At 36.6% G+C, this 13,949-nt stretch overlaps 1 protein-coding gene across 7 annotated transcripts in view; it reads right to left on the reverse strand.

Annotated features, from left to right (window-relative positions):
• Window positions 1-13,949, reverse strand: part of TOR1AIP1 (torsin 1A interacting protein 1) — a 52,114-nt gene that overhangs the window by 36,830 nt on the left and 1,335 nt on the right. For 4 of the 7 annotated variants that reach the window (XM_070043871.1, XM_060295734.2, XM_070043870.1 and 1 more), the window contains exons 2-3: window positions 12,668-12,742; window positions 6,797-6,856 (exon numbers count right to left, since the gene is read on the reverse strand). In XM_070043871.1, coding sequence (XP_069899972.1) covers window positions 6,797-6,856; window positions 12,668-12,742 — 135 coding nt within the window. Of the gene's footprint in view, window positions 1-5,847; window positions 5,893-6,796; window positions 6,857-12,667; window positions 12,743-13,949 lie in introns of all 7 variants that reach the window. The other 3 variants (XM_060295726.2, XM_070043866.1, XM_060295714.2) reach the window with 1 other exon arrangement.

Genomic DNA, 13,949 nt, shown 5'->3' on the forward strand with positions numbered 1-13,949 from the left:
TCCATGGGATCTGTAGTGTCCCCTCTTTTATTCCTGACATCAGTAATTTGTGTCCCACTTTTTTTCCTCCCTTTTTTTTTTTCTTCTTTCCTTTTCTTTTTTTCTTAGTTAGCTCGGGTAGAGGCTTCACCTTTGAAGGATAGTTTTGCAAGGTACAGTATTCCAGGTTGGTGGGTTTTTTTCTTTGAACACTTTAAATCTTTCACTCCAATCTCTTCTTGCTTGCATGATTTCTGAGGAGATGTTAGACGTAATTCTGACCTTTATTCCTTTACAGGTCATGTGCTGTCTTCCTCTGACTTCTTTTGGGATTTTTTTCTTTATTTTTGACATTCTGTGGTTTAAAAAGGATATGCCTAAGTGTATTTTTATTTTTTGGCATTAATCCTGCTTGGTGTTTGTCAGCTTCCTGGATCTGAATTTAGTGTTTGACATTAATTTGGGAAATTCTCAGTCATTATTATTTCAAGCATTTCTTCTGTTCCTTTCTTCTCCTTCTATTATTCACATTATGCATGCATTATTACACCTTTTGTAGCTGTCACACAGTCTAGGATATTCTGTATTCCTCAGTCATTGTTCTCTTTGATTTTTGGTTTCAAGGATTCTATTTTTTTTAATTGAGATATAACTGATACTTAACATTGTGTTATGGGTAAGGTGTATAATGTGTTGATTTGATACATTTATATAGTGCAATATGATTGTCATCATAGCACTTACTAACACATCATGTCACATAATTATAATTTCTTTGAGGAGTCTGTTGATATATCCTGTAGAGATTCTTTCCTTAGCCGTGTCCAGTCCAATAAGCCCACCAAAAGCATTCTTCATTTCTGTTACAGTCCTTTTTTTTTTTTTTAACGTGCCAATTTTTATTTTATTTTATTTTATTATTTATTTATTTATTTATTTTTTGCGGTACGCGGGCCTCTCACTGTTGTGGCCTCTCTGGTGCGGAGCACAGGCTCCGGATGCGCAGGCTCAGCGGCCATGGCTCACGGGCCCAGCCACTCCGCGGCATGTGGGATCCTCCCGGACCAGGGCACGAACCCGCGTCCCCCGCATCGGCAGGCGGACTCCCAACCACTGCGCCACCAGGGAAGCCCTACAGTGCTTTTTTATCTGTAGCATTTCTTTTTGATTCTTTCTTAGGATTTCTATCTCTCGGCTGACACTGTTTTTCTGTTCTTGCATGCTGTCTACTTTATCCATTAGAGCCCTTAGCATATTAGTCATAGTTGTTTTAAATTCCTGGTCTGATAATTCTAACATCCCTGCCACGTCTGGTTGATGTTGCTGTATCTTTTCAAATTGTGTTTTTTGCATTTTGGCATGTTTCGTAATTTTTTTCTTGATAGCTGGACATGCTGTACTGGGTAAAAAGAACTGCTGTAAATAGATCTTTAGTAAGGTGATGGTCAGGTATTGGGGAAGGGGAAGTATTCTATAGCTCTAGGTCTCTGTTTTTGGTTAAGCTTATGCCTCTGGACCGTGAACTTCAAAACAGTTCCTCACCTTTTTTCCCTTCCCTTTTAGGTGTGACAGGATGTTCAGAGTGGGCTGGCATTGCGTATTTCCCTTCCTTCAGGTCAGTCGGGCTTTAATAATAATAGAGTAGGTTAGGTTCCAGTTAACTAGATTTCCTTGAGGGCTTGCCTTGTTAAGAAGAACAGAATGCCCTTGCATATTTCAAAATGTTTCCTTTCTCCCTTTACCTTGCATAAGTACGAGGGGATTTTTTGCTGATATTCATTATGGGAGCCTGGCTGAGCTTCTGGAGGTAAATTTCACAATACAGTAGGGGCCCACCTTTGACTGGGTCCTCCTGGAATTTTTAACTCTTCAGACTTGTCCACACTGAGCCTCCAACAATTCACCAACTGCAGCTCAGATTTTCCTACCCAGCACTACCTCCTGCAGAGGCTTCTGCTTGTGAATCTTGGCTCCAGTAAGCCATGACTTCCTATGTTTGTCTGTTTCTCCAATCTTGGGGTCAGTGGTTTTACCTGTGTCATCTCCTCTGTTATGGATCTAAGAGTTGTTGATTTTTCAGTTGTCAGTTTTTGACTTGTTATTAGGCTGAAGTGGTGACTTCCAAGCTCCTTACACGTGGAACCAAAAAGTCTTCCGCAATAATTTTATTTATTTATTTATGGCTGCATGGGGTTTTCGTTGCTGCGTGCAGTCTTTCTCTAGTTGCAGCGACTGGGGGCTACTCTTCATTGCAGTGCGCAGGCTTCTCATCGTGGTGGCTTCTCTTGCGGAGCATGGGCTGTAGGTGCGCGAGCTTCAGTAGTTGTAGCAAACGGGCTCAGTAGTTATGGCACATGGGCTTAGTTGCTCGGCAGCATGTGGGATCTTCCCGGACCAGGGCTTGAACCCATGTCCCCTGCACTGGCAAGCAGAGTTTTAACAACTGCACCACCACCAGGGAAGTCCCTTCCTCAATAATTTTTTGAATAAATGAATGAATGATGGGAAAAGGCTGAGATGTGAATTCCTCCTAAAATGAGAGGTTCCAACAACACCTAAGTGTAAGTCATGTAATACAGCAGCTGGGCTAAAGTTACAATTATATTAGGGCATTACGTTTTATATAGTTTAAAATTTATTTGGTGTAGCAAACTTTCTTTAAGGCTGAACTGATTTTTGAGTCTGCGTTAATGGAAAGAAAAGTATGTTGAAGATTTATATTCATTCACCCAACTATCAGAAAAAATAAATTATACAGTAATCCTTCCCTTTTTCATCCTGATACAATTTATTTCCATAATACTTTTGAAGTTCCAGGTCAATTTGTCTAGAGCCAATTAACTAATAATCAGTCCATATACCAGGTTGCCTAAAATTCAATTTCCTTTTTTTCTGTTTATGTTAGTGTTCTAATTAGCATGGGGGAGGATTTAAGAATTATTTTTTAACCAGCTTATAAAACAGAGTTCCCCATTTACTTTTAATACTTCTAATATGTTATTATCATATTTGAAGTATTTAATTTATTTTTGAACGCTTTAAAGACTTTTAATCTGTGTCTAAAAATCCTTTCTTTAGAATTCCATGTTTCTAACAGTAAATATTTATCAGCACTATACAAGACATAAACAATAACTTGTCAAGTTAGGCTATCTTGATAACATCACTAAGAACAAAAAACGGTATTATTTTGTGCCTTACAATCCAGTAATATTTTATGAATTAGACAGCTTAAATAATAATAACTCTTGTACATTTGACAAGTAATCATCACTGTAATAGGCTTTCGTCTTGACTGTATATACATTTTTAAACATGTTTCTCACTCTAGAAAATGAAACTCTAGAAACCCAAGTCTACCAATTTAGAATGTCATTCTGAAAAATATTTAACATAAAATATCTCAAAGAGCCACAGTTAATGTGAGTGTTGCCTCTAATGTAAAGGAGTTTCTCATATTGCCTGAACTCTAAAGGTAAAAGAGTGACATTCTATTACAAAACAATTACAAGTATTGGCGATATTTGTAATTCTCCTTCCCCATTTTGCCTGCTATTCATCCTTCAAAATTCAATTCAAATGCCATCTCCATAAAACCTTCCTGACCTCTTCCAGAGTAGGGAGCTTCTCTAGGCTACCATATATATATATATACCACTATTTTAATACTTAAAACAATTTTCATTTTTTTAACCCAAGCTGCAGAGAATGTACAGATAAATATTCAAATATAATCTCAAATACAATCTCATGGTGAATCAGCAGTATCTATGACTACATAGCTTTTAATTTCATTTCCCTCTTTTGTCATTCAGTTTCGTTTATTTTAAACTTCTTGGCTGCTACATGTGGAAGGTTAGAGCATTTAAAAAAATTTTTTTTAAAAAAGGTATTACTCTTCCCTACACTCATGCAGAAACTTTAAGAAATTAAAATCCCATTTGGAGCAATAATACCCTTAATCAAAAAAAGTTATTAAATTATAAAAGCTGTGGCTTTTAGACAAATGGCAATAATTAAATGTGCTATTAAGGAGGTGTCACTTTTCTAACAACTTCAACCAATTAGGAAAAGGTACTTTCAGAAGTCCCAGGTCTTTATGTCTGCTGTAAACGTAGACCACTTACAACCACTTTCTCTGGTGGGTGGAGCATCCACTAACTGTATCACTTTCTGTTCACTTTCTTTTTCCTGGTCATCGTTTTTAAGAAAAACACAAAGTCCCAGGTATATTTCTACTATAGACTTTCCTATTCCTAGAGACTTATGGAATGTGTTCGTGTGAGTAGTGAAGGGTACTCAAGGAAATATAAACTTCACTTGTGTTGTGTGGGACAAAGACATGAAGATTCAGAAGTGACACTATCATGCCTTCTCAAAGAGAAGACTAGATAGAATACAGGAGAGTCACTGTGTCTCCTGTCTTTTGTGTTGTCAGGAAAACCTAGTGTGGAATGTTGCAATAAATCTATGTCCAGACAAATATGGAACTCTCTGAATTTACTTAGAACAAACAAATGCTAATTTGGGTGATATGCTGTGTTTATTTCTGCCACTGATAAAATCAGGGGTTGGCAAACTTTCTCCATCAAGGGCCAAATAGTAAATATTTTAGGTTTCTCTAGCCACATATGGTCTCTGTCATACATACACACACACACACACGTGTGTGTGAGTATAAAACGTAAAAATCTTTTCTTAGCTCACAGGCTGTACAAAAACAAGATTGCAGGTCAGATTTTACTCAGAGGCTGTAGTTTGTGGACCCCTGCTATAGATACCTTCAAGAAAGGTACCTTTTAAGACTATTCAGTGCCAATCATGTTTTGGAGAACAGAGTGGGGCTGCAAGAAAAAGAGAATTAAAGAATAGTTTGGAAGTATCACTAGTGCTCAAGCTCCATGAATAGCCATTTTATATACTCCAAGATGTACTAGCATTACTATTAAAAAAAAAAAAAAAAAAGAGGGTGTCATTCCCTATACTGATCTCACAGAAATTCCCTTTAAGCTGGAAAGCACTTTTTTAAAGTTAGTTTTTATTATAAAGTACTTGTAGAAATGATTTCTAAATCTAGCATACAAAGAACATAAAAGTGCTAGATTATTTCAGCTCCAAGTTCTCTTCTAATTAAGATTCTGTGACTTAAAAAATTTTTTTTCTAAGTTTTTAAATAGAGCATTTGAGAAACTGGTGGGTGAAAGTACACATGATAAGTTGCGTACTACAAGGATCATTTTCAGTACCCAGACACTCTAAGTGCTGAAGTCTCTAAAAAAAATTAGCCTGAGCTTAAGTGAAAGAAATTTAAAACAAGCTGCAACTATTTATAAAGAAAAATGAAGCTTCCCTCCTTTTGACTCATCTCCAAATTTAGAAAAGAATTGTAACCTAAGTCCAACCACAATCAATGTAAATTCACTTAAAGCCGCAGATCTTGGTAGCTCATGTCTTACACCAAGGCAAACACTGAAAAGAATATAAACCACTTCAACAAACATGGCAAAGAACACTGAACTTACCTTGAAAAAGCTCAAATTCACTTTCTAAATCAAGGAAAAACCTTAATTGGTAAATTGATATCCTTTTCTCCCAATAGTGTGAACTTGACTGCTAGTAAAAACTAAAATATATGTTCTTATATTTTCTTACATGAATTTAAACAATAATATAACAAAAGACATAATTTTAGAGAGAATAAAAACCCAGGTGATTAAGAAAGTTTATGGTCATAAGGACACTGCCCCTCAAGCTGAGATAATGAACAAAGTAATATTCTCAAGCCAGTGGCCAAATGAATGTACTCCTGTATTCTACTGATAATTAGACACCTCAAAGAGAACCTACAAGAATTAGAGATAAACAAACCTAATTCACTCATTTTAGTATTTCCATTTGTTTTATATGACGAATCTGCAAGAGAGATAGCAAGAAAATGATTAGAGCTGAAAAGGAAATGCATCATATGGTTCTTTACCACAGGTTCATCATCAAAACCTTAAAAGATTTTTATCATTTATAACACTTAAAAGGACAGCCATCTAGCAAAAAAAAAAAATCAACCGAATTCTTTTTTAAAGGCAATGATTGAGGAGTAGAAACCTCATGTGAAGATAAATATGCTTCCTTTTTAGTTCCCATGATAAAGCACCCTTATGGGTCTGTAAACTCTAAAAATTAAGTAGAAGTAGACCTCTTGGAATGACATTACTAGTTTTCTTTCACAGTCATGAAATCAATTTAAGGGCAATACTCTTTTAAGGTTTTAGTCAAAAAGAAACGTAATTAAGGCAGGGAAAATTTATAGCCCTGAGCCACAAAGCCTCAGTCTTGAATTTTTTATTAGCATTATACTGGGAAGAATAAAAAGTCCCTGACCCTAATTTAAAACCATTTTGCTAACAAAAAGAATCATAGCAACATATAAGACACAACCTCTTAAAAAGAATGAGGAAGTCCTTTATACACTTGTATAGAAAGACGTCTCAATATATTTTAAGTAAAAATAAATAAACAATAAGACAGTACAGAAAGGAGTATTTATTGGGCTAAAATTTGGGTTAAAAAAAGAGAGGAAAATATCATTTATACATGAATTTCCCTATATCTCCATAAAATACCTCTGGAAAAATACCTAAGAAACTGACAACATTAGTTGCCTCTGATGAGGAAACTGGGTGGGCAAAGGTCAGAAGGGGCAGGGAGACTTTTCATTGTATATTTATAGAAACTTTTGAATTTTGAACCATATGAATACATGTAGTACTCTATTTAAAAATATAAGAAAGTTGAACCAACAGACAAAACAGTCTCTTACCAGATCTTGAGCTTCTTAGAGGGGGTCTACACAGGCCGATTACAGGATCTTTACTCACCACTAATACAGGAAGAGAAAACATTAAAAAAATATATAAAATGTCAAACATATTAGATTTATTATACAATCATCTATTTAGTCAGCCAAGTTTTTTCTGAGCTTTCCATTTTGCTAAGTATGGGAATACAATAGTGAACTAGAGAAAAGTTTCCTGCTATAAAAAATTTATGGACTTGATGGAAAATTTTGCAGTTTTTCTCACCGGACCATATTTGTATAACAAGAAAGGAATATCAAATAACACTCTTCTAAATTTCTCAATTAAGAACCAAAATCTGTACCATAGCACCAACTCAATTATCTACCCCATTTGTGGCATACCCTAATTGTGGATTATTTATGTCATATTTTAATTTGAGGGTTAACTTCCTGAGACTTAATACACTCCCTCCAATTATTTAACCTTGTGTGTGTTCAGGAAATGCAAACTCCAATTTTTAAAACAATGTTAATGTTAGCCAGGTTTCAGACTGTCTATGGTTCAATGGCATAGGGTTAATGAGGAAGCCAATCCCATTAAATAAAATATTGATGTTAGCCTAGAAATCCAAGGTGTGTTTCCTCAAACAGCCTCACACAACATAAAATAAAATGCAATCTACATCTAAATTTGGGTTATATTATGCTTTGTTTCATTTGTTTCTATAAAAAAGCAGTATGTTTGGCTCTGTATGAGAAGTGCAAAAACCACATTCCGAACCAGCTATCCCTGACCCCTGCCATTACACTGGCTGCCCATGTTTGTTTTCACAAAACTGACTTAATCCAATTTCCCTTTACAGTATCAAGAAGAGAAATCTTGAAGGGACACCCATTCATTTGTTCTAAAAATACTTACTGAGCATGATTTTGTACATCTTCAAGACAGAGATGTAGAGAAACAATTAAATTGACTTTGTGTAGCTCAAAAACACAGAACTAAGATCAAGAGAAAGTTACAGCAAAGTAGCTTTTAGTTCAATAGTAAAACGAAAAACAACCAAATTAAGTGTTGTCTCCAAAACAGAATGGAGAGTGAGGGAGTGATTTTCACATCACTGCAGATGATCAACAATGCACAGATACATGTTAACAGAGGGACACCTACACTGATAGAAACTCTGAGTAGATGACTTCCCTAAATCTTCCAGTTCTAAGATTATTATCAGTTGTTAGAATTTCACATATCAGGTATTTAGAACTTACATAAGCAGCTTTAAAAAGAAATCTTGTACATGTCTGTTACTCTTATTATTACAACTACCTTCCTCTTTTTCTCCTCTGTATTCCCATCCTTTTCAGGTTTAATTAAAACCTAAAACTTAACTTACTCTATAGACATCAATTACTATTTCAGTCCCCATCTTTTCATTTGAGCTTTTCTTGTATGCTCTACCATATATATAGCCCTATGTAAGATACTTGAAGGAGACAGAGTAGCCCAGAGAGGTATTAGAGAATAAAATAACAAGTACCCTTCTTTAGTAGCAATCTCCTTCCTTTGTCTGCTGCTTTTGCTCACCACTGCACCCCCAGGCTCTAGAAAGGGGACTGGTATAAAGTAGGTGCTCAATAATATCTGGAGAATGGATGAATGCTGTAACTACAGGAGCCAAAGAATCAAATGTTGATGACAAAATAGAAGGTATTAAAAATATTTAACTATAATTATTTAGCCAGAAACCATAACTGTTAAAAATATTTAACTTTAGGAAAAGTAAATGAAATTTTCCTACTGTATTTTTAGATTATGAAATTAGTTTCATGAAAGGAATGAACCTGGCCATAGAAGAAGTTATATAGATATTGTGGACTGAACTGACTGAACAACCTAATGGCTATTTCAATGTGAAAATAATGCAATTCTGAAACTTCAAACATTAAGCAGAGTTTAAACCATATCCCTATTCTAAACTAATACAATCAACATTTTTTCACAACTTCAAAAACAGGATGACAAATGATGTAGTTGTCTTTATTAGGTTGTTTTAGAAAGTGGGCCCTTGCTTTAGGTCATTAGTTTCAAGGACATTTTTGGATAAAGTTCTCTCAGACCACACCACTGGCCCTATATACAATTATGGCACAACTCTGAATACCAAAGTTAAACTGAAAGTCTATGATTCTAAAGAAGGAAGGGACTATCTGTTTTCTTTTTTAATTGATGTATAGTCAATTTACAATGTTGTATTAAGTTTCTGGTGTATAGCAAAGTGATTCAGTTATATATATATATATTCTTTTTCATATACTTTTCCATTACGGTTTCTTATAGGATACTGAATATAGTTCCCTGTGCTATACAGTAGGACTTTGTTGTTTATCTATTTTATATATAATAGTTTGTATCTGCCAATCCCAAACTCCTAATTTATCCTTCCTCCACCCCGCTTACCCCTTTGGTAACCATAAATTTGTTTTCTAAGTCTGTGAATCTGTTTCTTTTTTGTAAATAAGTTCATTTGTATCATATTTTAGATTCCACATATAAGTGATATAATATTTGTCTTTCTCTGTCTGACTTCACTTAGTATGATAATCTCTAGGTCCTTCCATGTTGCTGCAAATGGCATTATTTCATTCTTTTTAATGGCTGAGTAGTATTCCATTGTGTGTTGTGTGTGTACACATATACATATACACATACCACTTCTTTATCCATTCAGCTGTTGATGGACATTTAGGTTGCTTCCATGTCTTAGCTACTGTAAACAGTGCTGCTATAAACATACGGGTGCATGTATCTTTTCGAATTAGAGTTTTCTCTGGATATGTGCCCAGGAGTGGGATTGCAGGATCATACGGCAACTCTATTTTAGTTTTTTTAAGGAACCTCCAAACTGTTTTCCATAGTGACTGCATCAATTTACATTCCCTCAAACAAGGAAGGGCCTACCTTAAACTTGCACTTAAAGCAGTTTTCCATCAAAGTTGACTCCTGTTTAAATAATTCCTTTGCTAGAAAGACTTTATAACCATTCATTTAATGACTTCCCTAAACTCTTTCTCCTTTTATTAAGAGGAATGATACAGGAGCATGCCAAGTGCTAGATGCAGTATAATTTTTAAAAGCACCTTTTAGAGTAAGAGAACCCCGAGTATCTCAAGTCTCCCAAAGATGCACATATCCTTATTTCTAGTTATATTGTAGCACAGTATGATATCGATATATTCCAGGTAATCTATGCATGAGTTCCATCGATCTATCATCTATACTGGGAAATGTTTTGTCTTTTCCGTTACCAACTATAGCATAAGCTTCTTGAGAAAAAAGAAATGCTTAAGCAAAATTTTATGAACTTCATATCTCCTGTAAAGTGCTGTGAGGAAAAAAACCCCACCTTATATCTGTATGTTTTACTGGGTACAAACTGACTTGGCAAGTACTATATCATTTTTGCAGTGGCCTTGTGAGTTAGGCTGGGTAAGTCATACAGATAAAGGCCTGAGGTTCAAGGTGAGTAGCTAATTCAACCAAGGTCCAGTGCTCTTTCCACAACATTATGCAGCCATGTACCTCAACAGCAGTCCTTAAATACAGGCCTAATGTGAACTCCAAAAGACTGTACGAGACATTGTATTTTATAATCGTTTTATAATGGTCTATAGGCTGGTGCTCAACAGTCTTCATTACATCAATTTAATTAACTCCATAATTTTTATAAATTTATCGTAGATTTTAAAAATGAGAGATTTTTGTTCCTCCCGGTATAAGGGACATGAATTAAATCTCCAGTAAATAAAATTTCAAGAATATGGTTTTTCCACATGGCCTAGAAGGACTTCCCTGGTGGCAGAGTGGTTAAGAATCTGCCTGGGGCTTCCCTGGTGGCGCAGTGGTTGAGAGTCTGCCTGCCGATGCAGGGGATACGGGTTCGTGCCCCGGTCTGGGAGGATCCCATGTGCTGCGGAGCGGCTGGGCCCGTGAGCCATGGCCGCTGAGCCTGCGTGTCCGAAGCCTGTGCTCCGCAACGGGAGAGGCCACAACAGTGAGAGGCCCGCGTACCGCAAAAAAAAAAGAAAAGAATCTGCCTGCCAATGCAGGGGACACGGGTTCGAGCCCTGGTCCTGGAAGATCTCACATGCCACAGAGCAACTAAGCCCATGTGCCACAACTACTGAGCCTGTGCTCCAGAGCCCGCAAGCCACAACTACTGAGCCTGAGTGCCACAACTACTGAAGTCTGTGTGCCTAGAGCCCGTGCTCCGCAACAAGAGAAGCCACCACAATAAGAAGCCCATACACTGCAACGAAGGGTAGCCCCTGCTCACCACAACTAGAGAAAGCCCACGCACAGCAATTAAGATCCAACGCAGCCAAAAATAAATAAACAAATCTTAAAAAAACAATGGCCTGGAAAATCTGTTTATAGCACCTATCACTCAAAGCATTTTCCTAAGGTAGTTTATAATCTTAATACAGTACCATAGGCTATTCAAGGAATTAAGCATAAAAGGTGTGTTATTTGGAACTGAACTTGAACCAGATATTTATTCATTCTAAACTGAGAACAGAACAGTTTAAATTATAAGGAATAATCTTATTAGAAGCAATGGGTAAGGAAAGAAGTCAGGATTTGCGTTTAAAAATAAAAAGCCAGAGATGATCAGTTTCAATAGCTACAATCATTTATTGCTGTGGACTTTCCTAATATCAAAAAAAGCAAACTGAAAATAAATGGAACTAAAAACCAAAGGATGTTACGCGTTAATGACAACTTAATCCTTTCCCTTGCTTTTCAAAATAGTTTAAACAGGTTTTAAAACGTTAAGTAGACTATCAAATGTACCCTATTGTCATGTTACATTGATACTAAGATGCAAATATTTTTACACTTTAACATCTCTGAAAGTGGGATGTATCATAAAATCTAAGGCATATTACAGTTTAATTGGCAGCATTTCTTCCTCTTAGGTGGTACATAAAACAATGACAGTATATCTTACAACTGATGAGATCTTAGATTTGATGAAATATATTATCAAACTGAGATCGACCATATTGTGTCATGATTTTACAATGCAGACCATTTAATCCATTTTATTTTATTTATTTATTTTTGGCTGCATTGGGTCTTCATTGCTGCATGCGGGCTTTCTCTAGTTGTGCCGAGCTGGGCTACTCGCTGTTGCGGTGCGCGGGCTTCTCACTGCGGTGGCTTCTCTTGTTGTGGAGCACCAGCTCTAGGTGCGCGGGCTTCAGTAGCTGTGACTCGCGGTCTCTAGAGCGCAGGCTCAGTAGTTGTGGCGCACGGGCTTAGTTGTTCCACGGCACGTGGGATCTTCCCGGACCAGGGCTCGAACCTGTGTCCCTGCGTTGGCAGGAGGATTCTTAACCACTGCGCCACCAGGGAAGCCCTTAATCCGTTTCAAATGGAAAGTAGTGTGACATATTCATTCATTCAACACTTAACAAGCTTTACTGAGTAGTAATTATTACACGGGACAGTGACAGTGAGGTACTTGGGGCAAATGAAAGGGCTTTGGAGAAGACAAACCTGGGTCTGAATTTGGCTCAGTTACAAGCAAGTAATCTTAGAGAAAAGTTAGCTACTCTGAGCTCCAGTTTTCTCACCAAAAAATGGGTACATCTATCCTGCATAGTTATGTGAATGAATTAACATACACCAAGTATATGGTATTTAGTAGGTACTCAGGTATGTGCCCTGTCTTTTCTTGACACATCCTATTGCTTAATTCAATAAACAACCTATACAGAAGATTCACTGAAACCCTGAATGAGGTATGATCTGCGACCCTTGATAGACCAGGCTATCATCTATACATAAAAAAAGCAGCCACGTAAGGAAAACAATAAACTCACTCTTCTTACCTGGAGTCTGTGTCCTCCTGATAGTATTCTTTGAGACGGTTGGGCTTAAAACAGTTTGTGAAGGTGGTTCATCCTCTAAAGAAAAGATATGACAATTTTAAAATTCAGAATATGTGAACTGAGTAGAGATTATGTATATTAACAGCAATATATAAACAGAAATGCAAGTAATTCATCCCTTCAGAAATGTGTTATTAGGTTTACCAAAACTTAGGAATTTAACTAGCCAGAACTACTCTTTAAGACAATATAAAAATAAACTATTCACCAATGATGCTTTACAACAAAATTACATTACTTTAGAAAATTTAAAAGATGGGCTAAAGCAGAAGAATGAAAAACGTGTAGATCCTTATAGATTTACTAAAATAGAAGTATATCCTTTATGTGTTAAAAAAAAATTAGCTTATACAACTGCACCAGCCTGTGTGGGAGAGTCAATACAATTTAACATATATATTTTTTGCCTTCTAAAGCAGTCTTCCAGATATTGGAGATACAGAATGAACATAAGCACGGAAGTATAACGTGGTCCTTCAAATACATAAATATATATGTAGGGTCTTTGTCTTCAGAAGTTGACAATCTTAAAAGAGAGATAAAACTAACATATATATGGGTTAAACTGTCTTGAATTGCTACTCCCAATACTAATTTACATTATCTTTAACATAGTTTCCAAAATCAACACATCTTCCAATGTGGCAGCACTTCACGTGTTAGCTCGTAAATGTGCAGCCTATTACTCTGCTCTAAACTGAAAATCCACCTCCTCTTCATCATATCCATCAAAGGTCTATCACTAACTATGTAATTCCATTATGATTCAAATCCCCCGATTTTACCTCATAGGTGCCCTACGGGGAGCCAACATGAAACTTCATCTGTGACTCAGTGTTAGATAGGGGAGAGGGGGCAGGGTGGGAGAGGATGGATTAAGGGAGCTGATTCATCTGTGACTTTCCTAAAACTATACAATCACCTTGTCAGTATCCTTGCGGCCCATTCAGACGACAACTAATTAAAAGTCTTGCTTTGTCTGGCTACTACTTAACCATTGACGGTCCCCAACATGCGAATTTTTGCCAGAGACCACCACACTCTAGAAAGAGCGATCAGCTCAAGTTTATCAGGCACTGGGAAGCTTCAAGTTCAGGATAACTGCCTTACCCTATTTCGGTGTAAGTATTTGGGTGGGCCCTCAAATCAATTCATCAACTACACTTGTCCTCAAAACGGCCACTCACAAAATTCCCCTCCCTCTCTCCCCACCTGGGTAGTG

This window comes from Globicephala melas, chromosome 1, assembly GCF_963455315.2.
Source record: "Globicephala melas chromosome 1, mGloMel1.2, whole genome shotgun sequence".
Taxonomy (NCBI): Eukaryota; Metazoa; Chordata; class Mammalia; order Artiodactyla; family Delphinidae; genus Globicephala; species Globicephala melas.